This window comes from Humulus lupulus, chromosome 5 (genome assembly GCF_963169125.1).
Source record: "Humulus lupulus chromosome 5, drHumLupu1.1, whole genome shotgun sequence".
Classification (NCBI taxonomy): domain Eukaryota; kingdom Viridiplantae; phylum Streptophyta; class Magnoliopsida; order Rosales; family Cannabaceae; genus Humulus; species Humulus lupulus.
In genome coordinates, this window is record NC_084797.1 from 142,286,566 (window position 1) to 142,307,287 (window position 20,722).

The 20,722-nt window shown below is 40.4% G+C and overlaps 2 protein-coding genes across 2 annotated transcripts; one reads left to right on the top strand and one right to left on the bottom strand.

The window, feature by feature from the left end:
* Positions 1-959: 959 nt before the first annotated feature.
* LOC133779540 (protein FAR1-RELATED SEQUENCE 5-like) lies at positions 960-2,301 on the top strand. The gene is made up of 3 exons (XM_062219493.1): positions 960-1,126; positions 1,210-1,608; positions 1,692-2,301. Exons 1-3 carry the CDS (start codon positions 960-962, stop codon positions 2,299-2,301), a joined length of 1,176 nt encoding a protein of 391 aa, XP_062075477.1.
* Positions 2,302-11,254: 8,953 nt separating this feature from the next.
* LOC133779542 (uncharacterized) lies at positions 11,255-14,577 on the bottom strand. Its single transcript, XM_062219494.1, has 4 exons — positions 14,114-14,577; positions 13,083-14,067; positions 11,949-12,621; positions 11,255-11,790 (listed from the first exon to the last, which is right to left on the bottom strand). Exons 1-4 carry the CDS (start codon positions 14,575-14,577, stop codon positions 11,255-11,257), a joined length of 2,658 nt encoding a protein of 885 aa, XP_062075478.1.
* Positions 14,578-20,722: the final 6,145 nt, after the last annotated feature.

Below are 20,722 nucleotides of genomic sequence, written 5' to 3' on the forward strand. Positions count from 1 at the left end.
GTTCATTTTGACATAATTAGGTCTGCTTATTGCAATGTTGTCTAGTAATAATTTTTCGGGATCGCATACCCTTCTAAATTCACTACTATGTCTTAGTGCAATGTTATCTTGTAGTATTTTTTCAGGATCAGATACCCTTCTTAATTCACTACTCTATCTTACTCCGCATGACAACTATTTGAGACCCTAGAGGTAGTATTGGTTTACTAGTGTACGTTGGAACTGTTCATTATTTTTTCTAACAAGAATGGGTTGCATTGCAGACTTTAGAATAAATTTAAATAGGGAAACTAACCGCTGGATTACTAAGTGTTTTAATAACCACCACAACCATAAGTTGGCCTTCTTTCGTGAAAAACCATTTCTTAGATCTCATAGAATATTTAGGGACGAGATGAGGGAACAAGCTATGTCAATGAAGAGAGCCGGAATTAAGACATCCCAAATTTGGAATTACATGGTAGAAGTTCATGATGGTTGGGAAAATGTGGGATGTATCAAAGATGACTTGTACAAGGGAATCTTTAAAAAAATATTCAACTTGGGGTGATTGTGACACGTCCACAGCAATGGGTTATCTCGAAGCAAAAAAGGGGCCGGACAACATGTTTTTCTACAAGTATGATGTAGATAAAGAAAATAGATTGACAAATTTATTCTGGTCTGACGGGACTTCCCAGGTTGATTACCAATTATTTGGTGATTGTTTGGCTTTTGATTCTACTTACAAAACCAATAGGTATTTTTAATTTTTTTTTTAAACTTATATCAATTTCTTAGTAAAATTTCAAATATCATATTAATTTTTTGTTCAACAGGTAAGGGAAGCCATTAGTAATACTACTTGGGTCTAATAATCATGACAAAACGTGTGTGTTTGGAGCTGCACTTCTTGATAATGAGACTTCGACCACATATGATTGGGTATTGGAAACAATTTAGAGTGCATGGGTGGTAAGATGCCGTCAGCAGTTTTGACGGACGGTTGCAAAGCAATGAACAAAGAATTGGATAATATTATGCCTGGTGTTCCACATCGTATTTGCTCGTGGCACATACTAAAAAATGCAATGCACCATGTACACAATATAGCATTCCATCAAGAATTGAAAATTTTTATTTTCAGGTAATACATTAAATGGCGTTTTATCTTATTCTCTCAATTATAATATGAAAACATTTATATTTTTCTTTTTTACAAAAATATAGGTATTACAAGGAGGAAGAATGGGAGGATAATTGGAAAGTGACTGTGAATAAATATAGATTGACAGGAAATGCATGGGTGGAAGCACAATATGGCACAAGAAAGCAGTGGATCGATACTATTCTTTGTGGTATTTATTTTGGTGGAGCTACTGCTACCGGTAGATGCGAATCTATGAATGCATTCTTGAAAAGAGATTTGCAAAATAAAATACCATTGTGGATGTTTATACGACACTTTGACCATGCTTTATCTATGTTACGTTACAACGAGATGAAAGAACACTACAAAACTAATTTGACTGAACCATTTTTGAACCAGACAACTATGTCGTGTGTGGAGGATGAAATTTCTTCAATTTTCACAAGGGAAATTTTTACAAGGATAAGAAAGGAGATACGGCATGGCGATAATTACATTGTCCTAAAGGATGATAAGATACTAGGTTACACTCTTTGTTTGGTGAAAAAATATATTGATCTAGATTAAAGCGCAAAGTGTTAATCTCCAACGATGGGGATGATGTGCGATGTGATTGCTATTTTCTTGAGACAAAAGGAATTCCATGTAGACATATTTTTATTTCAATGAAGAATTTGGAGAGAAGAAGTTTGCCAATTTGTTTGGTAAATAGACGTTGGCTAAAAGATGCTAAAGAAGTTCAACTGCTAACTCAAGGTAATGAAAGAAAGTGTCCTCATCCTGAAGTTATTGAAAATTCTAGGTATGGTGGTGTAACGACACAAACTACTATCACGCCGTACCTTGCTACAAGATCGCAAGAAGCATTTCAAAAGGCTATGAAAGTTATATCAAAGTTGAATGCAGAATTGGAAAAAATGCCACCAGATGAAGAGTTAAAACATCCTCAAAATGATGAAGGAGTATTTCCTAATAATATTTTGGACTCTCAAATAAAAAATACAAAAGGCAGACCAACTACAGCCAGTTTGTCGAAATCATTCTCTAGAGGTGCAAAGAAGAGAAAACCCAAAAAATCGCTATTACATTACAAGTATTGTGGTGAGGTTGGACATGATTCAAGGAATTTTCCTATGCAGCCAAAGTCCACTACAAAGAAAAATGGTCATTAGAAGAAGAAGAAGAAAAAAAATCAATATGATTAGTGATGTCTTTTGTATAATTGTTTACAAACACTTTCTGTATTGTAATCATTAATTTCGGCTACAAAAATATAGGGCTAATTACTGTGTTTTTTTCTTTCAAATATTATAAATATGGTATTGAGAATTGGAAAATTTAATTCATTTGCATAATTAGGGCCTACACTAATAATTAGTTTGAACAATTAAATATTGAATATATGTTAAATATTAAATGCACCTCTTCATATTCAAAGAAAATAACTATCTAAACCCTAATTTCGAAAATTATAATTAGATGTGTAAAATTTATTAATATACAAACCCTAATTTCGGCTATGCCAATTGTGGTTTACAATTAATATTGAAATTTTTTAGCATTAAAAATACAAAATAATTGTACATCTTAAATATGGTATTGAGAAGTGGGAATTGTAAATGCACCTCTTCAAATTGAAAGATTCAAAGACTATCTATATCCTAGCATTTAGTAAATAATTAATTATTATATAAAAATATATTTTTTCTCATTAATTTTGGCAACAACAATATAGGGCTAACTATTGTGTTTTTTTCAAATATTATAAATATGGTATTGAGAATTGGAAAATTTAATTCATTTGCATAATTAGGGCCTACACTAATAATTAGTTTGAACAATTAAATATTGAATATATGTTAAATATTAAATGCATCTCTTCATATTCAAAGACAATAACTAACTATCTAAACCCTAATTTCAAAAATTATAATTAGATGTGTAAAATTTATTAATATACAAACCCTAATTTCGGCTATGCCAATTGTGGTTTACAATTAATATTGAAATTTTTTAGCATTAAAAATACAAAATAATTGCACATCTTAAATATGGTATTGAGAAGTGGGAATTGTTAATGCACCTCTTCAAATTGAAAGATTCAAAGACTATCTATATCCTAGCAGTTAGTAAATAATTAATTATTATATAAAAATATATTTTTTATCATTAATTTCGGCTACAACAATATAGGGCTAATTATTTTGTTTTTTTTTTCAAATATTATAAATATGGTATTGAGAATTGGAAAATGTTACACCCAGATTTCGAGACTTGAGGTTGTGACCTCGAAAGCTGGATTCGTCAAGTGTGAGCTCGCGATAGCTAAAATACATGTTTGTAATCTAGACACCAAATCCTCAAAGCAGGTGGCAACCTCGAAGATAGGTAGCCTCGAAGTCCTTATAAGCTCGAAGAACAGAACATCGGAGTATATCCATTGTCGGGTAGCCTGGGATCAAGTGACCCGAGCTTGGCATGGGTGTGAGCTCGGAATAAGGCGGCCTCGGTGGTATTTACCCACTCCGAGCTGGTCTTGGGGAAAGTAATACAACTCGTAATTTACTCAGAGACCTAGACTGGCTTGATGCTGATTGCTGCTCTCGAACGGCTTAGTGAGTTACCTGAGGAGACGCAGTCCATGCATTCAAGAGATATTTATTGTTGTAACTTCCCTACAATAAAGGGATATTAACTATTCGGTTATACGCCCCCTGGTCTTCAGGGGACGTTTCCTTGTATATAGGAGTTACAAACTTTAAAGTTATTAAATTTATTAATATACAGAATAACTTCCCGAAACGTGTGGGATTGTATTATGAGATCTCCTCTATAATAGATATGTCATGTACCTTTGTAAAGGACCGAAATTTTGTGATCTTGAGAGAATCTCTGGAGAATTCATCCCTGAAGAATTTCCAGAAATTTCCTAAGTCCTAATAAAAAAGACTCGTGGACTACGCAGAGTTAACTGCTGAACCACGTAAAAAACTCTCATTGTTTTACTGTGTTATTCTTGCCATAGTTTATATTGTTTACGTGCTCTACATTTTAAGTTGACGAAAGATGGCGTCAACAGTTTGGTGCTTTCATTGAGAGCCTTAAGCAGTACGATCCCTGAACAGCTATGGTTGCGAATGATCAAAATATTCCTGAAGAAAACTATCCACGACGCCCTGGGAAGCAGCCAATGGTAAATCCGAAAAATGAAGAGAGAAGTGAGTCCTCGGATTCTCGAGGACCTCCAGCACCTCCGGCCCCAAGGGATGATGAGGACATGTACTATAATCCTGAACGGTACATCCCCATTGTGGAACTTGAAAACCGACAGCTAAGAAAACAGTTGGCTAAGGCCAATAAGCGGATCGAGGAATTGGCTAGGTTAGCCGCGGAGACCTAGGCGGCTCAGCCCCCACCTCCACATGAGAACCAAGCCCCACCTCCGAGGGACATGCATGTTCCTCCCCGCAAGCCTCGTGGCCGACCTCAAAAAAATGCTGCCACAAGGAGACCGGAGCAACCTCCGCCACCGGCAGAGCAAACTGCTCCCTCGAGACCCCGAAGAAGTACTCGGGCTAGGGCTCCGGTTAATTCAACTGCAAAGGTACCAGCAGAAACTGGGAATAACTAAGCCCCTGCAGAGGCTCGAACTCAGATTCCTGGTAACACATAGAATGTTACCGACCCAACACGGGCGAACTCAGGACCGTCTAGACCTCGAAATGGGTGGTAGCCACCGTCACCCATACGATTCCCTCCATTTCCTATAAGATACCCTTCACCGCCTCGCAGGAACGCTCAACCAGTTCGAGATGATGAGGAAAGGCGTGTAGGAAGGAAACAAGGAAATAGAGAAGCCTTCAGGGAGCGGAGAGGCACCCAGCCTACAAGAATTCAAATGTCTTGGTCTCGCACTGCAGAGATGAGGCAGCATGAAAGAGATCCATCTCGGAATAATCATGCAACAAGCCTCACCAGTGATGATTCAGGAGATACTAGATCAGTCAGTGTGTATGATCAAGTTCGAAGAAATACTGGAAACCATAGGAACCGCTCTGACCTGCGGGAACATCTGAATCAGAATCGGGGTAGTGGTAATCCATCGAACCCAGACCTGAGAGATCACCTAAATGGGCGCAAAGATCCCCTGCAAAGGCGCGAGCCTGGAATTATGATCAATGATAGCCAATTTCAGGCAAGACCCCCTGCAAACCCGATTCAAGAAAGAATTGATCAACTGGAAAAGGCCTTTAGGCTCTTGCAAAAAGAGCGAGGTCAGAGTTGGGATGAGGATTCTGACGAGGAGCTCGAACTATTCGCTCCCCATATTTCCAACACTCCGTTTCCTCAAGGGTTTCGAATCCCTCATGTCCCACCTTTTGAGGGGAAGTCCGACCCGTACAGACATCTGAGTACATTTAATACCATAATGAGAGCAAGTAATGTGGGTTACGAGCTCAGATGCATGTTATTTCCAGCATTGCTTACAGGACCAGCAAAAAGCTGGTTCGAGAAATATAAAAGACATTTGATCACTTCTTGGGATCAGCTATCAAAGGATTTCAAGAAACAATTCAGAGCCATGATCGGGGGAAGACCCGAGGCATCAACTCTGACCAACGTTCGGCAACAGCCAGGCGAAACATTGAAAAGCTACCTTACGAGGTTTAATTTGGAAGTTGCCCGAGCTCAAAATGTGGATAACAGCGGTACCACGAAAATGTATCAGGATCTACAGACTTTGTATTGGTGGCCCGGGATGAAAAAGGATGTGGTAGAGTATGTTTCCAGATGCTTAACCTGTTAGCAGGTGAAAGCTGAGCATCAGCGACCAGCAGGGTTGCTTCAGCTTTTGGGTATTCCTAAATGGAAATGGGAGGACATTACTATGGATTTTGTGGGAGGTTTACCCAGGACAGTAGGACTCCATGACTCGGTGTGGGTGATAGTGGATAGATACACCAAGTGAGCCCATTTTCTACTAGTGAGATCGACGTATACTGTGGATCAGTATGCTGAGTTGTATGTGAGGGAGATCGTACGTCTCCATGGAGTTCCTAAGTCTATAGTGTCAGACCGGGATCCTATCTTCACTTCCAAGTTTTGGGGTGGTTTGCAGAAGGCTTTGGGGACTCAATTAAAGTTCAATACAGCCTTTCATCCTCAGACTGACGGACAGTCTGAGAGGACGATCCAGGTATTAGAGGATATGCTCAGAACGTGTGTGATTGATTTTGAGGGTTCATGGAGTAAGTATCTTCTGTTGATTGAATTTTCGTATAACAATAGTTATCAGTCAACGATTGGAGTAACTCCCTATGAGATATTGTATGGGAGGAAGTGTAGATCACCCATTCATTGGGATGAGATGGGTGAGAGGAGATATTTGGGGCCAGATATGGTTCAGAGGACAAGTGAAGCTATAGAGAAGATCCGGACTTGAATGCTCGCTTCTCAGAGCAGACAGAAAAGCTACGTTGATCCCAAGCGTAGGGACGTGGAGTTCTAGGTTGGGGACCACGTGTTTCTTTGCGTTTCACCATTGTGAGGGGTGAGAAGGTTTGGAAAGAAGGGCAAGCTAAGCCCTAGATTCATTGGACCTTTTGAGATCCTGGAAAGGATTGGTCAGGTGGGTTATAGATTAGCTTTGCCACCATCATTATCCGGGGTTCATGACGTATTCCATGTTTCTATGCTTTTGAAGTACGTCTCAGATGTGACTCATGTGTTGAGGTATGAAGACTTGGAGTTACAGACAAATTTGGCTTATGAGGAGCAACCAGTTCAGATCTTGGATCGAAAAGATAAAGTATTGTGGAATAAGACGATTCCTCTTGTTAAAGTGTTGTGGAGGAATAGTAAGGTCGAGGAGGCGACCTGGGAGCTTGAGACAGCGATGTGGGATCAGTATCCCGAGTTGTTCAGGTAAATTTCGAGGAAAAAATTCTCATTAGGAAGGGATAGTTGTAACGACCCAAATTTGCTAAACAGGCTTAAGGGCCTTGATTAGTGTGCCTGGAGGGCATAATGGGAATTATGTGTGACTTTAATGAGTAAAATGCATGATTATGATTTAAAGCATGTTATATGATTATTTGAATATTCGAGATGCATGACTATGTGTATTAGTATGCATGTAGGCCCTGATTAGGTTAGAAGGGCATAATCGTAATTTTGGCCATTATGGGCATAACTATATTGATATATGTGATAATTGTTGAGACCACATTATTATGTGGATATATCTATGATCTGTGACTCGAGACGATCCTAGTGAGCAGATTAGCGAAAAAGTCATGGCGAGGATTTATACCCGGCTCGGGGCGAGCCTGGGGGTATAAATGGGAATTTAGTGAGTATATTGGAGTCTATTTTGACATCGAGGAATATTATTGGTTATTAATTAGGTATCGGGAGGTAAGCGGAAAATATCAGAGACACTCAAGGAATTAGCGGGAATTGGGTAAAAATGACTATAATGCCCCTAAGTGGATTAAAGGATTTGGAATTAAAAGGGAGGGCATAAAGGTCATTTGGCTTTTAGGAGATAGGTATTACTGAGGCTTTATGTTAGTGGAAGTGGTAGAATACTACAGAAGTCTGAGTAAAGAAAGAAAAGAAAGAAAAGAGAAAGGGGGGAAAACAGAGCTGGTTTTCTAAGGGTCGGTTGGTGATCTCCTTCACCATTTCTTTGTGTCTTCTTGGAGAAAAATTCAGAGGAGAGCTAGGTCAACTGAGCCATAAGGTTTCTGAGCTAAGCTTGAGGATTTGGCAAGGGTTTAGTAAGGATAGGTCATCACTTGAGGTAAAATTATGTAGTTCCTTCAGTTCCGGTTTTGGTTTTTAGCAAAGATATGTTGATGGGGAAATCTAGGAAAGTTGGAGCCAAAGGTTGAGGAAGAGCAAGCCAAGGAGGTCTAGAGGCAACTTGAGGTCGAATTTCCATCAAAGGTATAAACTCTGAGCTTTTAACTTTGATGTTTTGACTGGTTTCTGTTGAGTTTTGAAGTCTAGAAGTGGCTATGGTGAATTTTGAGATTAGGGATGCATGTGCTTGGGTTTTGAGTATTTGGGGTGTTTGGGATGAGTGGAATGTGTTAATAAGGTTGTTTTTGAGTTTGGTGAAGGTTTGGAGAAGTTTTGGTTGAGTTTGGTTCGAGGAAATCGCAGGAAGGAAAATTAAAGTATTGCATGTCTGTGACTAGCGCTACAGCGCTAGCCTTTGGGCGCTGTAGCGCTAGGCCATGCTTCCTGGGGGATTTTGCTTCTGCTTGTAGCACTGTAGCGCCCTCCTAAGAGTGCTGTAGCACTGCCCTGTTTCCAGAAAGGGATTTTAGGGTTGTTTTCAAGGGTTTTTGACCAAGGGTTCGGGGTTTGGTTCCACCACCTTGTTTGGTGGAACTAGGACTTTCCGGGGGGCTCGGGATTGGTCCCGAGGCTAGGTTTTGGACTTGAGGTTTGGTGATGACTTTGACCTATGGTTGTGTTTAGGTGAGCGCTGGGGCTCTAGAGGGATCGTGCTCAAGGAGTCAGGTGATCAAAGCTAGCGAATCGAAAGGTAAGAAAATTGCACCCGGTTATATGTATTGTGATGGGACTAAGTGCTCCCGATATTTGTATTATTTCAATGATGGTATTATGCCATGGGACATGTGATAGCGGCCTAAGGGTGTCGTACACAATATTTGCGCACAGGGCGCGGCTTGGCCACTAGTAGCCGAGGACAGCTTCATATTCACTAAGCTCGGTTTAAGCGGGCCGGAGTCAGTGGGATAACGGAGGGTGCGGCCTGAGGGCGCTAACCCTAGTTATCATATGTGATTTGGTGTATGCTATAGATTGATATGTTTAGTATTCTGAATACTTGACTATTCTGAATGTTAATGTGATTAAGAACATGTGATGCAATATAAGATATTGAATTTTCTGTTGATTGCTTATGCGTTGTTGTTGTGTTTTCTTGTTGGGCCTTGGCTCACGGGTGCTACGTGGTGCAGGTAAAGGCAAAGGCAAGTTGGACCAATCATGAGATGGAGAGCTGCGGGGTTGAATGTACATAGCCAGCTGTTCGATCGCCATGGTCGAGGAGTGGATCAGGACAGGGATTGCCTAACTGTCTGTTTTGCCTTAATATGGCTTGATATTGTATTTAAACCTTATGTCTTTTGTAAACGGTCTATAATCTTAATATTTTTGGGATCCTGTGTAAACAGGAAACGTCTCTTTATGAAAAATGTGACTTTTGAGACCAAAATATTTTAACCCTAGTTCCTTTATAGTTTCAATAGCACGTTTTTAATTAAACGACTTGATTAGCAAGTCTAGCACTTTATAAACACACAGTGTAACGGTCTTGGCTATCCAGGGCGTTACATTTAGTGCTAAGGCATGTATTCTTGGCAATGCGAGATCCAGCAACTGGCATGCTCGAGCCAAATTGGGAAGGACCCTACCAGATAGAATCAGTCATTCGACCCGGTGTTTACAAGTTGGCGAGATTGGATGGAAGTCTAGTGCTGCGAGCATGGAATGGCGAACACCTACGACCTTACTATCAATAGTGTAGGAAGGATGTTGCTCGTAACCATGCTTGTGTTATCTGTACTATTTTTTCTATTTTTGTATTTTGTCAAATAAAGGGTGATTTCGTTTAATATGCTATATTTTTTGCAATCTCTCTTAATTTAATAACCTATGGTCACACTCATAGGATATTAAGGGGACATTAGTGGTATATATACCATCAGCTTGAAAAATAAAATAACATATACGAAATACATACAAGTGTTTGGATATAACCAAATGCGCGAGCTAAGATAGTTTGGATGTAACCAAACTATCAAACACAGAAAAACGTACAAGTGTTTGGACGTAACCAAATACGCGTGCTAAGACAGTTTGGATATAACCAAGATAGCAAAAAGATTAAAATGTTTGGATGTAACCAAATATGTAAACTAGATTAAAATATAAGTGTATGGACTACAAACCTAACACTACCTTAATAGGTTTGGAACAAACCAGCTAAAACTAATCGGCAGTAAGTTGGAGCATAACCCACTTCGGATAAGCCGAGATCGAAGCTGGAGTATCTTGCAAAATACTAGTTTCGACCTCATAACCTCGGAGAGCTAACCGAGGACGAGAAAAAGTAACTAAAAAGTAAGATATAACTAAACCATTTGCATTACACACCATACAAGTACTTTTGGGTGCATGGTTAAAGTAATATCCGACTTTGACAAATAACAAGATTGGAAGCGGATAATTCGAGCAAACTGTGCATAAATGCATTGAACCTCGAGCTTAAATCCAAACTATGTTTGTGTGATTAAACAGGCATATATGACTTTTTAATATTAAATGTGCAAAATATTTCAACCCGAGAAATGTAAAGCATATATATTAAAAGGAAGTCAAAAAGAAAGAAAAATTTTACCAGCCCTATGGGCATAAATTAAAAGAAAACAATTACAAAAATAAAGGGACGCAGCCCCGAGGTAAGATTTATGAAGGAGCAGTCTCCTTAGCCTTCTCAGCATCAGCAGCACTAGACTCTCCAGGACGAATAGCATGACTACCCTTCTGAGCCTCCCAAGCAGCCTCCTCCGCTTCAAGCTGAGCCTGTCATTTGGCCACAAATCCTGCCTCGAAAAAGCCCAGGAAACTGGTGTCGAGGTCGGCGTTGCTGGCCCAGATCCTATACATAGCTAGATCAACCGCCTTGTCCTTCTTCTCTTTAAACTCGGTAAGGAGGCGAGCCTTTTCATTCTCGATTATCTCAAAAGTGGCGGCCTTCTCCTCCTCAAGCTTGGCATTGACCTTCTCCAGCTCGGCAAGTCGAGCATTCACTTTTTCAAGCTCGGCTGTCTTAGCCTCAGCCTCTGTCTTCTAAGCCTTGAGCTCATCAGCCATCTTAAGCTGAAGATTCTTCGACTCTTGGGCCAAAGACATGCTCGAGTGCACCTCGTTGGTCAGCTTATAATTAAGCTGAGCCTGACACACAAAGAGATTGAATTAGAACATATGCTAAGGCACGTAAACAATTTTTTTTTTTGATGAATCAGCAGCTATTCACTACTCCACAAACAAAATACAACCTAAAAGCACCTTTTTCCTAACTAGTTACAATAAATCAAACCATGTCTTATCTACTTGAGCTACATGCTTAGGCATAACACAAGTTATCCTAGTTTTGATTTGCCATTTTGCTTCCTGGACTAACAACTTAGGAGACACAATGCTTGATTGCCAAAGTTTGTTGTTCCAAGCCTGCCATAAGTGATAAACCAGAGAAGCAACAGAGGCAGCTAAAACACTCTTCTGAAACTGGCTCCTCTTGGACCTCTGTATCCATCTAAGAAGGCCATGTAATGTTTCTATGTGAGCTCTCCATCCCAGCCAATTCTTCAATTGTTGTAAACAATCTTGAGAGAAAGAACAACCGAAAAACAGATGGTCCACTGTTTCATCTGCTCCACGGCAGAGGACACAAGTTGATTCACCTGTTATATTGAACCTACGAAGCCTTTCTCTGGTTTTGAGTCTATCTTGAACTGCAATCCAGAGCACAAAGCTGTGCTTTGGAATATTAAGCCTGCACCAGACTGCTTTACTCCAATGGAAGCACTCCTGTAGTTGATTAAGCAACTTGTACCCAGCTGAAATTTGATAAGTATTGATTGTAAATTGTACAGGATCCATAAATTGTTTGATTCCATCTTTAATGCCCACTAGTTTCCTCCAGTACCAGCTGCTTTGAGGCGGGGCCTTGTAACCCCACCACTCCTCATGCTTTATATACACATTATGCACCCACTTAACCCATAGATTGTCTTTCTTTGTTGCAATTGACCAGCATTTTTAATCAAAGCTGCTCGGTTCCACTCTGAAATGCTCATGAATCCAATTCCTCCAACCTTCTTAGGCTTACAAAGCCTCTTCCAAGCCACACTTCCAGATCCAATCATACTGCTCTGCCCTTTCCAAAGAAAACTTCTACAAATGCTTTCAATTTCAGATATAATCTTCTTAGGTAGAATCATGATTTGACTCCAATAGGCATGAATAGACAGGAGCACAGAATTTATCAAAACTGATCTACCTGCAAAAGATAAGTTTCTGGAGCTCCAGATCTTGATTCGGGCTGTCATCTTCTCAACCAATAATTTGCACTCAACAGCTGAGATTCTCTTGGCACAGATGGGTATACCAAGGTACTTAAACGGCATATCATGTCTACTGAATCCTGACACATCAAGTACCCTTCGAATCTCCTCCTCACTCATTCCACTGCAATAAATGGCAGTTTTTTTTATGTTTGGGGTCAAACCAGAGGACTTTGAGAAGAACTTCAGCCCCTGCAACATTAGATATATGCTCTTGAAGTCACCCTTACAGAACAGCAACACATCATCGGCAAAGCTTAGATGATTAAGCTTTAAATCCCTGCACCTATCATGAAACTGAAACTCATCCTTGTCCCCAACTTTCTACATAATTCTACTCAAGTATTCCATCCCAAGAACAAAAAGCAAGGGAGACATTGGGTCCCCTTGCCTCAAGCCTCTTTTAGCTGCAAAGAATCCATGCATGGATCCATTAAACATTAGAGAATACCTAGGTGTAGTTATACAATTCATTATAAGATTAATGAATTTAACAGGGAATTGAAAGGCTTGTAACATCTCCTTTAAGAATCCCCATTCCATAGTATCATAAGCCTTTTGTAAATCCAGTTTATCATGCAATTGGGTCTAAACGATTTCCTTCCATAATGTCATATTAGATCCTGACAGATCATAATATTATGAGCGATGAATCTGCCTTTAATGAACCCCCCCTGATTTTGAGCCACAAGATCTGGAAGAATAACTTTAAGCCTACTACAGATCAGCTTTGTAGCTACTTTGTATAAGACATTGCAGCAAGATATGGGGCGATAATCACTTACAGTATTAGGACATTTGCACTTAGGAATAAGTGTAATAACTGTAGAGTTAATCGCTTTCAGCAGGTGCCCTGTATGTAGGAACGATGTTATAGCTTCAAATATCTCATTTCCAACTAACTCCCAATTGTCCTGAAAGAAGTAGCTGCAATAACCATCAGGCCCTGGAGCTTTGATACCAGGAATGCTAAACACAGCTTCTTTAATATCATCTTTAGTAAACTCAGCTAACAGAAAATCTGCCTGCTGTCTAGAAAGCACAGGACCATGAGCCATTATTGAGACTTTAACTGGCTGCCTATTCTCCATTTGAGTGCCCAGTAGAGATTGATAGTAGGATAAAAATGCTTCAGTCACACCATTAGGATCCTCCACTCTATTCCCTTCTGCATTAATAATGGAATATATCCTGTTTTGACATCTTCTTTCTTTGATACTGGAGTGAAAAAGGGCAGAGTTTTCGTCACCTTTTTTTACCCAGGTAACCTTAGATTTTTGGGACAAGAATGAGCAGTAATCTTTATGCACCCCTGCATAATGTCTTCTAGCTTCCAACTCTTGATACTGCAGATCCACATTCAAAGGGTCTCTATGCTTCTTGTTCTGACATTCATTCAGCTTCACTCTAGCTTGCATATCAGCCATATGAATTTTTGAAAAACCCCGCCTGTTCAGTTCTTTAAAGACAGCCTTAAGATCCTTAAGTTTAGTCACAACTTGGAACATTTTAGTCCCTTTAACCATCTGATGCCACACCCTACTTATTTCTTGGTGGTATTGAGGGTGGGAGGACCACATCCGAAAATACTTGAACGGTTTCTTACCACTAGGAATGTCAGAATGCACTGTTACTAGCTTCAGCAGTAGTAAAATTATCCATCCACGCTTGATTAGCCATAACTCTATCAATCTTGGAGTAGATTCTATCTGATCCCTGCTGCTTATTACTCCAAGTATAGAAATTCCCACTGTATTTAACATCTTCCAACTGACATCAAGAAACACAATTCATGAAATCATTATTAGTGTTGTACCTTACTCTATCCCCAATTCTTTCATCTCTGGTTAGGATATCATTAAAGTCCCCAAGCACTACCCAGGGATCAACTCTGGCCAAATCCTGTAAACTTTGCCACAAACTTTTCCTTCCCTCTTCATCATTAAAGCCATATACAAATGTAGTGAAAAATCTATGTTTATTATCCACAGTAGCAACAAACAAATGAATGAGCTGATTTAAGCAGCTGAGTATACTTACATTGAATCTCAAAGGATTCCAAGCAACTATAATTCTTCCTCCTTTGTGCCACGCACTGTTAGTGGTGAAGCACCAACCTAAGAACATATGAACATACAAGGCTCCAAGCTTTGGAGCCTTAACTCTCGTCTTAAGAAGATCAATTAAACCAGCTTTCTGATGGGCAATAAGTTGCCTTACTGCATTTTGCTTATGCTGGCTATTGATCCCTCGGACGTTCCAACATATAATCCTATCCATTAAAGAGAGGAGGCTCTCCCCCCCCCCCCTCCTGTATTTTCCAATTCCTCCGCCATTATCTGTTGGTCTTCTTGAGTTGTAGCTTCATTCTGGCTTTCCCCGGTCGTAGCATTTGTTGAGGCGTTAGGATCTGATAAAGCCTGGAAAGAGTTCATAGTGGAAGGCCCAGCCATAGATGCTTTGGTTTTGACCCTCCACCCTTTTGTAATAGTTTGAAACCCATCAATAATAGTGTTAGCAGTCTCTGTCTTTTTCTCCTCTGGTTTCTTAATCTCTTCTTTAGCTATCCATTGTTGCTTCCTACCCTCTTTCCTTCTGCAATCATTAGTAGCATGCCCCATACCCTTGCAATGACCACCCATGATCGGTTTCCATTCATACGTAACTCCTACAGTGACATTAAATCCAAATTCATCCTCAAATTCAATACAATTTGGAAAATCCTACTGGAGACTGACTTCAATAAGAACACGAGGATAACTAAGCTTATCCCTCTCTTGTGTAACCGCATCCACCATCAATGGTTTCCCCACTTGGCCTAAAATCTTGAAGAGAGACTTTTGACCCCAATATTTCAATTCAAGGTCATCCAACTGAACCCAAATTGGAACTATTCGTATATCCTCTTTCTTGAAATTAGTATTCGGATCCCAAGCTTTCATAACAACAGGCCTCTTATTGAAGAAGATGTATCCCTCCGTGAGTATAGCATCTCTAAATTCAATACTATCAAATCTAATCAAGAAAATGCCATATGAAAGCATACCCACCTTATCTACTTTGTCTTTCCATAAGCGCCTAGCAAATCCTTCAATCACAGAGAGAGGCGGATTGGCTCCCAGAACATAACAAACGATTGAAGAATTCCAATAAGAAATCTCCTCTTCAATATCTTCCATAGTGATTTTAATCTTGTTAACCTGTTTCGATTTCGGAAAAGATGTTTCCAGATTCCTAATCACACTCCCAGATCTGAGTACTGGAGGGGTAGCAGAGAGACCTTTTGATAGAGCAGTCGAACATTTCTGAGTAGCTTCGAGAAAGGCAGCAAACTCAGAGCGAACCTCATCCTGCTGTTGAATTACCTTCAGAGATGACTTCGGGGACAAAGGTGCCTGAAAAATATCCTGTAAGCCAGGGTCATCACCTTGTTCCTCCACACCTTCATCATCATCTGTGAACTCAAGAGGCTCAATTCCTAAAACTTCCTCCATAGATTTAGTTTTTTTCACATCCGCAGTAGAGTTAGGACCTCTTTTCTTCTTCTTCATAGCAGAACCTTTCAGCTTCCCCTGCATCTTTGCTCTTGTTTTCGCCATGGCACCAGCCCACGAGAGAGAGCTGCAAAAAGCTAGGAGGCGGGAAAACTAAGGCACATAAATAATTAAAAGTAAGTTGTGAAAAGTTACCGCGACAGTAAGCTCAATACTCTTATCATAAAGAGTATTGTAGTCCCGAGCTTTATTCAAAACCTCCCAGTGCTCAGCATCGAAACCCCCAAGGCTCTGACCCACCCGAGATAGGATATCCGAGCCGAGTACAGCTCTGTGGGCCCCAGGAGCATTGTCAATGACGAACTCATCAACATGAGTTCGGATCGACAGCATAAGTGACTTGGAAGTTGAGGGCTTCTTCGGGGGTGGGTCGAGTACTGGGTGGACTGTGACCGAGGGAAGCACGAAAGAAGTGGTCGAGATGGATGCATCGACCTGGGCAATCAGGTCCTCGGCTGTGCTCGCAGTAGTCAGAGCTGGTGGAGGAGTCTTCTCAGTGCGCTTGAGGACTTTGGAGGGTCGGTCCAACCTCCGCGAGCCTCTTTTTTGAGCCCCCTCGCCACTAGCGAGCACGACATCAAGGTCGGAATCCATGGCACCTGCACAATTGCAATAAAGATTTAGCATGGTGCTAACAGACAAAGAATAAAGAACAAGTAAAGAAAAACCTAACTGGAACTCTCCCCCTGAGCTCGTGCTCGGCGACCAAGAAATCCCTCTATCTTCAGAGGAGGCTGGGGGAGTACCTTCCCTATAGGTGGAAGCCAATCTCGAAAGGTCCCTATAGTCATTAGTTCCATACTGAACGGCTACTCCATCCCACACCTCGTTCAAGCTATACATGGTGTCGTATTTCCCGAGCTAGCTATCAAACCTATGAACCTTATCATCTACCCAAGACCATACATAGAAATGGTTCCTATTGTCCTTACACAATACTAACCTATCGGGTTTATGTTTTAGCAGTGAGGGAGACCACATATTCGAGCTAAGGATGATTGTACCTTGCTCATCGAAGCCCGAGCTCGAGGCCTCATCATTGGCCTCATTCCCCGATTGTGGACTCCTCTGGCGGGCTAGAGATGGGGGCCTCGCATCTCTTCTTGGGGGGAGGTTGCCGGTTGGTAAAGGAACGAGCTCCCATCGAGTGTATTTCTTATTGGACCAATCTGATGTAGACTGATCTTCCCCTAAGAGCCCACATGCCTGGAGCTTGTCTTCGTGTAAGAGATAAGAGAGGGATCTCCTGTCGTAAGGGAGTTGGAGCAGAGTCTCTCTATGCTCCTTCATCTCATCAATGGGAGTAGGGTGATGATAGTTGTCTAGAAAATCAAATGCATTTTAACTAAGTACGGGCCTAAAAACAAAGTTCAAGCACAGAAAAGAAGGAGGTTGAGATACTTACGAATTCGTCTGAATGAGTAGTATCGAGACGGGGCTAGGCCATCTATCCAGAAGAAGGCCTTCTTGAAATCAGGAGGATGATTGGGAAGATCCTCGAACATCTTCTTCTCCTTGGGATAGCTCGAGAGATAGTAGAAGCCATCTCCTCCCCGAGCTCGGGAGGGATTACTTTTCAAACAAAAGAGATATAAGATCTCTATAGGCGAAGGCCCTTCCCACTTCAACTCGTGGTAAAGCGACCTTAGGGCAGACAGAACCCTATAAGAGTTGGTATTGAGTTGGAAGGGAGCCAGCCCAACATAGTCCAAGAAGCCTTTAAAGAAGGACTTCAAGGGAAGGACAGCTCCTGCCTTCATGTGCTCCTGGCTCCAAGCCGCATACCTCAGTCTGCTGTCAGGGTTTCCATCCCCTGGAGCACGGCAGCTCCGCTCGTGGGAAGTCGGGGCTCGGCACATAAGCGAGCCCGACAGCCCTAAGCCGTGAAGTGCCAGAATATCATATATCTGTCCCAGCGACGTGACCGAGCTCCAGTAGTGTTCGGCCTCAAAGAATTCCCTCCTCGGCTGGAATGTGGAGGGTTCTCCCATCAGTGAGAATAATAAATCTCCCGGCTTGTACGCGAATGTCACCTTAAGCTTAGGGTCGAGGGGAATCGGTCTAGGCTCGGTGTCAGGATTTGGATGAAGGGTGACCCTTTTAGTCTTTTCCTTTTCCCTTCTTCGACCTTGTCTATTTGATGCTGGAAGTGATCTCGAGTGTCCTCTTGCTCATGCATCAGCTTGTGTTCGTGAATCAGGCGCTGGTTCCGGGTAAACAACGACTCCGGGCTCGGAGTTTTTGGCAAATACGGGATGGCAAGCAACGACCCCCACCGTCTTTCCAGATTCTGTGACATCTAGCAAGAAAGAAAAAATGGTGAGGGCCATGCACGCAAGGAATCAAGAATAACGATCTCGGTGGTTCAAGGTCGGAAATGATTGGATACGAAATGAGTTCGATCATGGGGACCCGATTAGTGTCATGACGTGTATTTCACGAAAAAGGGAGGAAAGTGGATTTAATTTTTTGAAAATCCCGAAGTATCAGGAAAAAAAGGTGGTGGTTATTCAAAAGTGGTATTTTTGAGAATCGTGCAATCTTTAAAACCCAGACTCTGTACCCGATATCTTGGTGTGCAAGATAGGTCCTCCAAAATTTAAAAACTCATAAAAAGAACCATATTTGGGTCTTTTGCGCATAAACTGGGTTTTGAACCGATAATGTTGGAACCTAAATATAATATCTATCAGCCAACACGTCCTAGTGCATTAAACTAATGAATGGACCAACAAAACTCTAGTGCCCAAGGTGCAACAGAAGCATAAACACACATGAAAAAAAAATGCAGAGAAGCCATGAACAGAAAACTTACACAATGCAATCGGCAGAAACAGGGAAACGAACGATTGTATAAGCGGCTGCAAGTGCGATCTCACAGAGTCAAAAATGCTAGCGTGGTTTTGTCTTCTCGACTTGGAGAACATGCAAGAACCAGGTGAAGAATTGTTTTGTTTTTTCTCTGGGATATTGAAGATGAAGATAAAATGAAGAAGGCAAAGGGTGATATATTTATAGACCCTCAGAGATTGTAAAGTTGGATTAATCTGGGCCATTGGCCAGATTCCGTATCAAATCTGACGGCCAGGAATAAGTGACATGATGGTACTGTAAAGGTGACAGGCGAACGATCGTGGGCAGGTTTCCAAGGTACTCAAGTACATTGAGTGAGCAATACCCAACTGACGCGTGTCCACACTCGAGTATGTGTGATGGTGCGGTTCCCGAAGAAAGTAGTTCAAAAGTTTCCTTCTCATTGGATTCAAACTAATACTTTTGAGGGGGCAAAATGTTACACCCAGATTTCGAAACTTGAGGTTGTGACCTCAAAAGCTAGATTCTTCAGGTGTGAGCTCGCGATAGCTAAAATACATGTTCGTAATCTAGACGCCAAATCCTCAAAGCAGGTGGCAACCTCGAAGATAGGTAGCCTCGAAGTCCTTATAAGCTCGAAGAACAGAACATCGGAGTATATCCATTGTCGGGTAGCCTCGGATCAAGTGGCCCGAGCTTGGCATGGGTGTGAGCTCAGAATAAGGCAGCCTCGGTGGTATTTACCCACTCTGAGCTGGTCTTGGGGAAAGTAATACAACTCGTAATTTACTCAGAGACCTAGATTGGCTTGATGCTGCTTGCTGATCTCGAACGGCTTAGTGAGTCACCTGAGGAGACGTAGTCCATGCATTCAAGAGATATTTATTGATGTAACCTCCCTACAATACAGGGATATTAACTAGTCGGTTATACGCCCCCTGGTCTTCAGGGGACGTTTCCTTGTATATAGGAGTTACAAACTTTAAAGTTATTAAATTTATTAATATACAGAATAACTTCCCGAAACGTGTGGGATTGTATTCTGAGATCTCCTCTATAAATAGAGATGTCATGTACCTTTGTAAAGGGCCAAAATTTTATGATCTTGAGAGAATCTCTGGAGAATTCATCCCTAAAGAATTTCTAGAAATTTCCTAAGTCCTAATAAAAAAGACTCGTAGACTAGGCAGAGTTAACTGCTGAACCACGTAAAAAACTCTCATTGTTTTACTGTGTTATTCTTGCCATAGTTTTTACTGTTTACGTGCTCTACATATTAAGTTGACGAAAAATGATGTCAACAGAAAATTTAATTCATTTGTATAATTAGGGCCTACATTAATAATTAGTTTGAACAATTAAATATTGAATATATGTTAAATATTAAATGCACATCTTCATATTCTAAGACAATAACTAACTATTTAAACCCTAATTTCAAAAACTATAATTAGATGTGTAAAATTTATTAATATACAAACCTTAATTTCGGCTATGCCAATTGTGGTATACAATTAATAATGAAATTTTTTAGCATTAAAAATATAAAATAATTGCACATCTTAAATATGGTATTGAGAAATGGGAATTGTTAATGCACCTCTTCAAATTGAAAGAATCAAACACTATCTATATCCTAGCATTTAGTAAATAATTAATTATTATATAAAAATATATTTTTTATCATTAATTTCGACTACAACAATATAGGGCTAATTATTGTGTTTTTTTTTCAAATATTATAAACATAGTATTGAGAATTGGAAAATTTAATTCATTTGCATAATTAGGGCCTACACTAATAATTAGTTTGAACAATTAAATAATGAATATATGTTTAATATTAAATGCACCTCTTCATATTAAAAAACAATTACTAACTATCTAAACCCTAATTTCAAAAATTATAATTAGATGTGAAATTTTTATTAATATACAAACCCTAATTTCGACTATGCCAATTATGGTTTACAATTAATATTGAAATTTTTTAGCATTAAAAATACAAAATAATTGCACATCTTAAATATGGTATTGAGAAGTGGGAATTGTTAATG

Bases quoted from the DNA above. Each gene is read 5' to 3' on its own strand.
- LOC133779540 (XM_062219493.1), top strand. From the start codon at position 960: ATGCCGTCAGCAGTTTTGACGGACGGTTGCAAAGCAATGAACAAAGAA. The intron at 1,127-1,209 runs GTAATACATTAA...ACAAAAATATAG, and splicing joins TTGAAAATTTTTATTTTCAG to GTATTACAAGGAGGAAGAAT. The intron at 1,609-1,691 runs GCATGGCGATAA...ATATTGATCTAG, and splicing joins AGGATAAGAAAGGAGATACG to ATTAAAGCGCAAAGTGTTAA.
- LOC133779542 (XM_062219494.1), bottom strand. From the start codon at position 14,577: ATGGATAGGATTATATGTTGGAACGTCCGAGGGATCAATAGCCAGCAT. The intron at 14,068-14,113 runs GTACAACACTAA...TCTTGATGTCAG, and splicing joins AGAATTGGGGATAGAGTAAG to TTGGAAGATGTTAAATACAG. The intron at 11,791-11,948 runs GTGGGTGCATAA...ATCAAATTTCAG, and splicing joins AAAGACAATCTATGGGTTAA to CTGGGTACAAGTTGCTTAAT.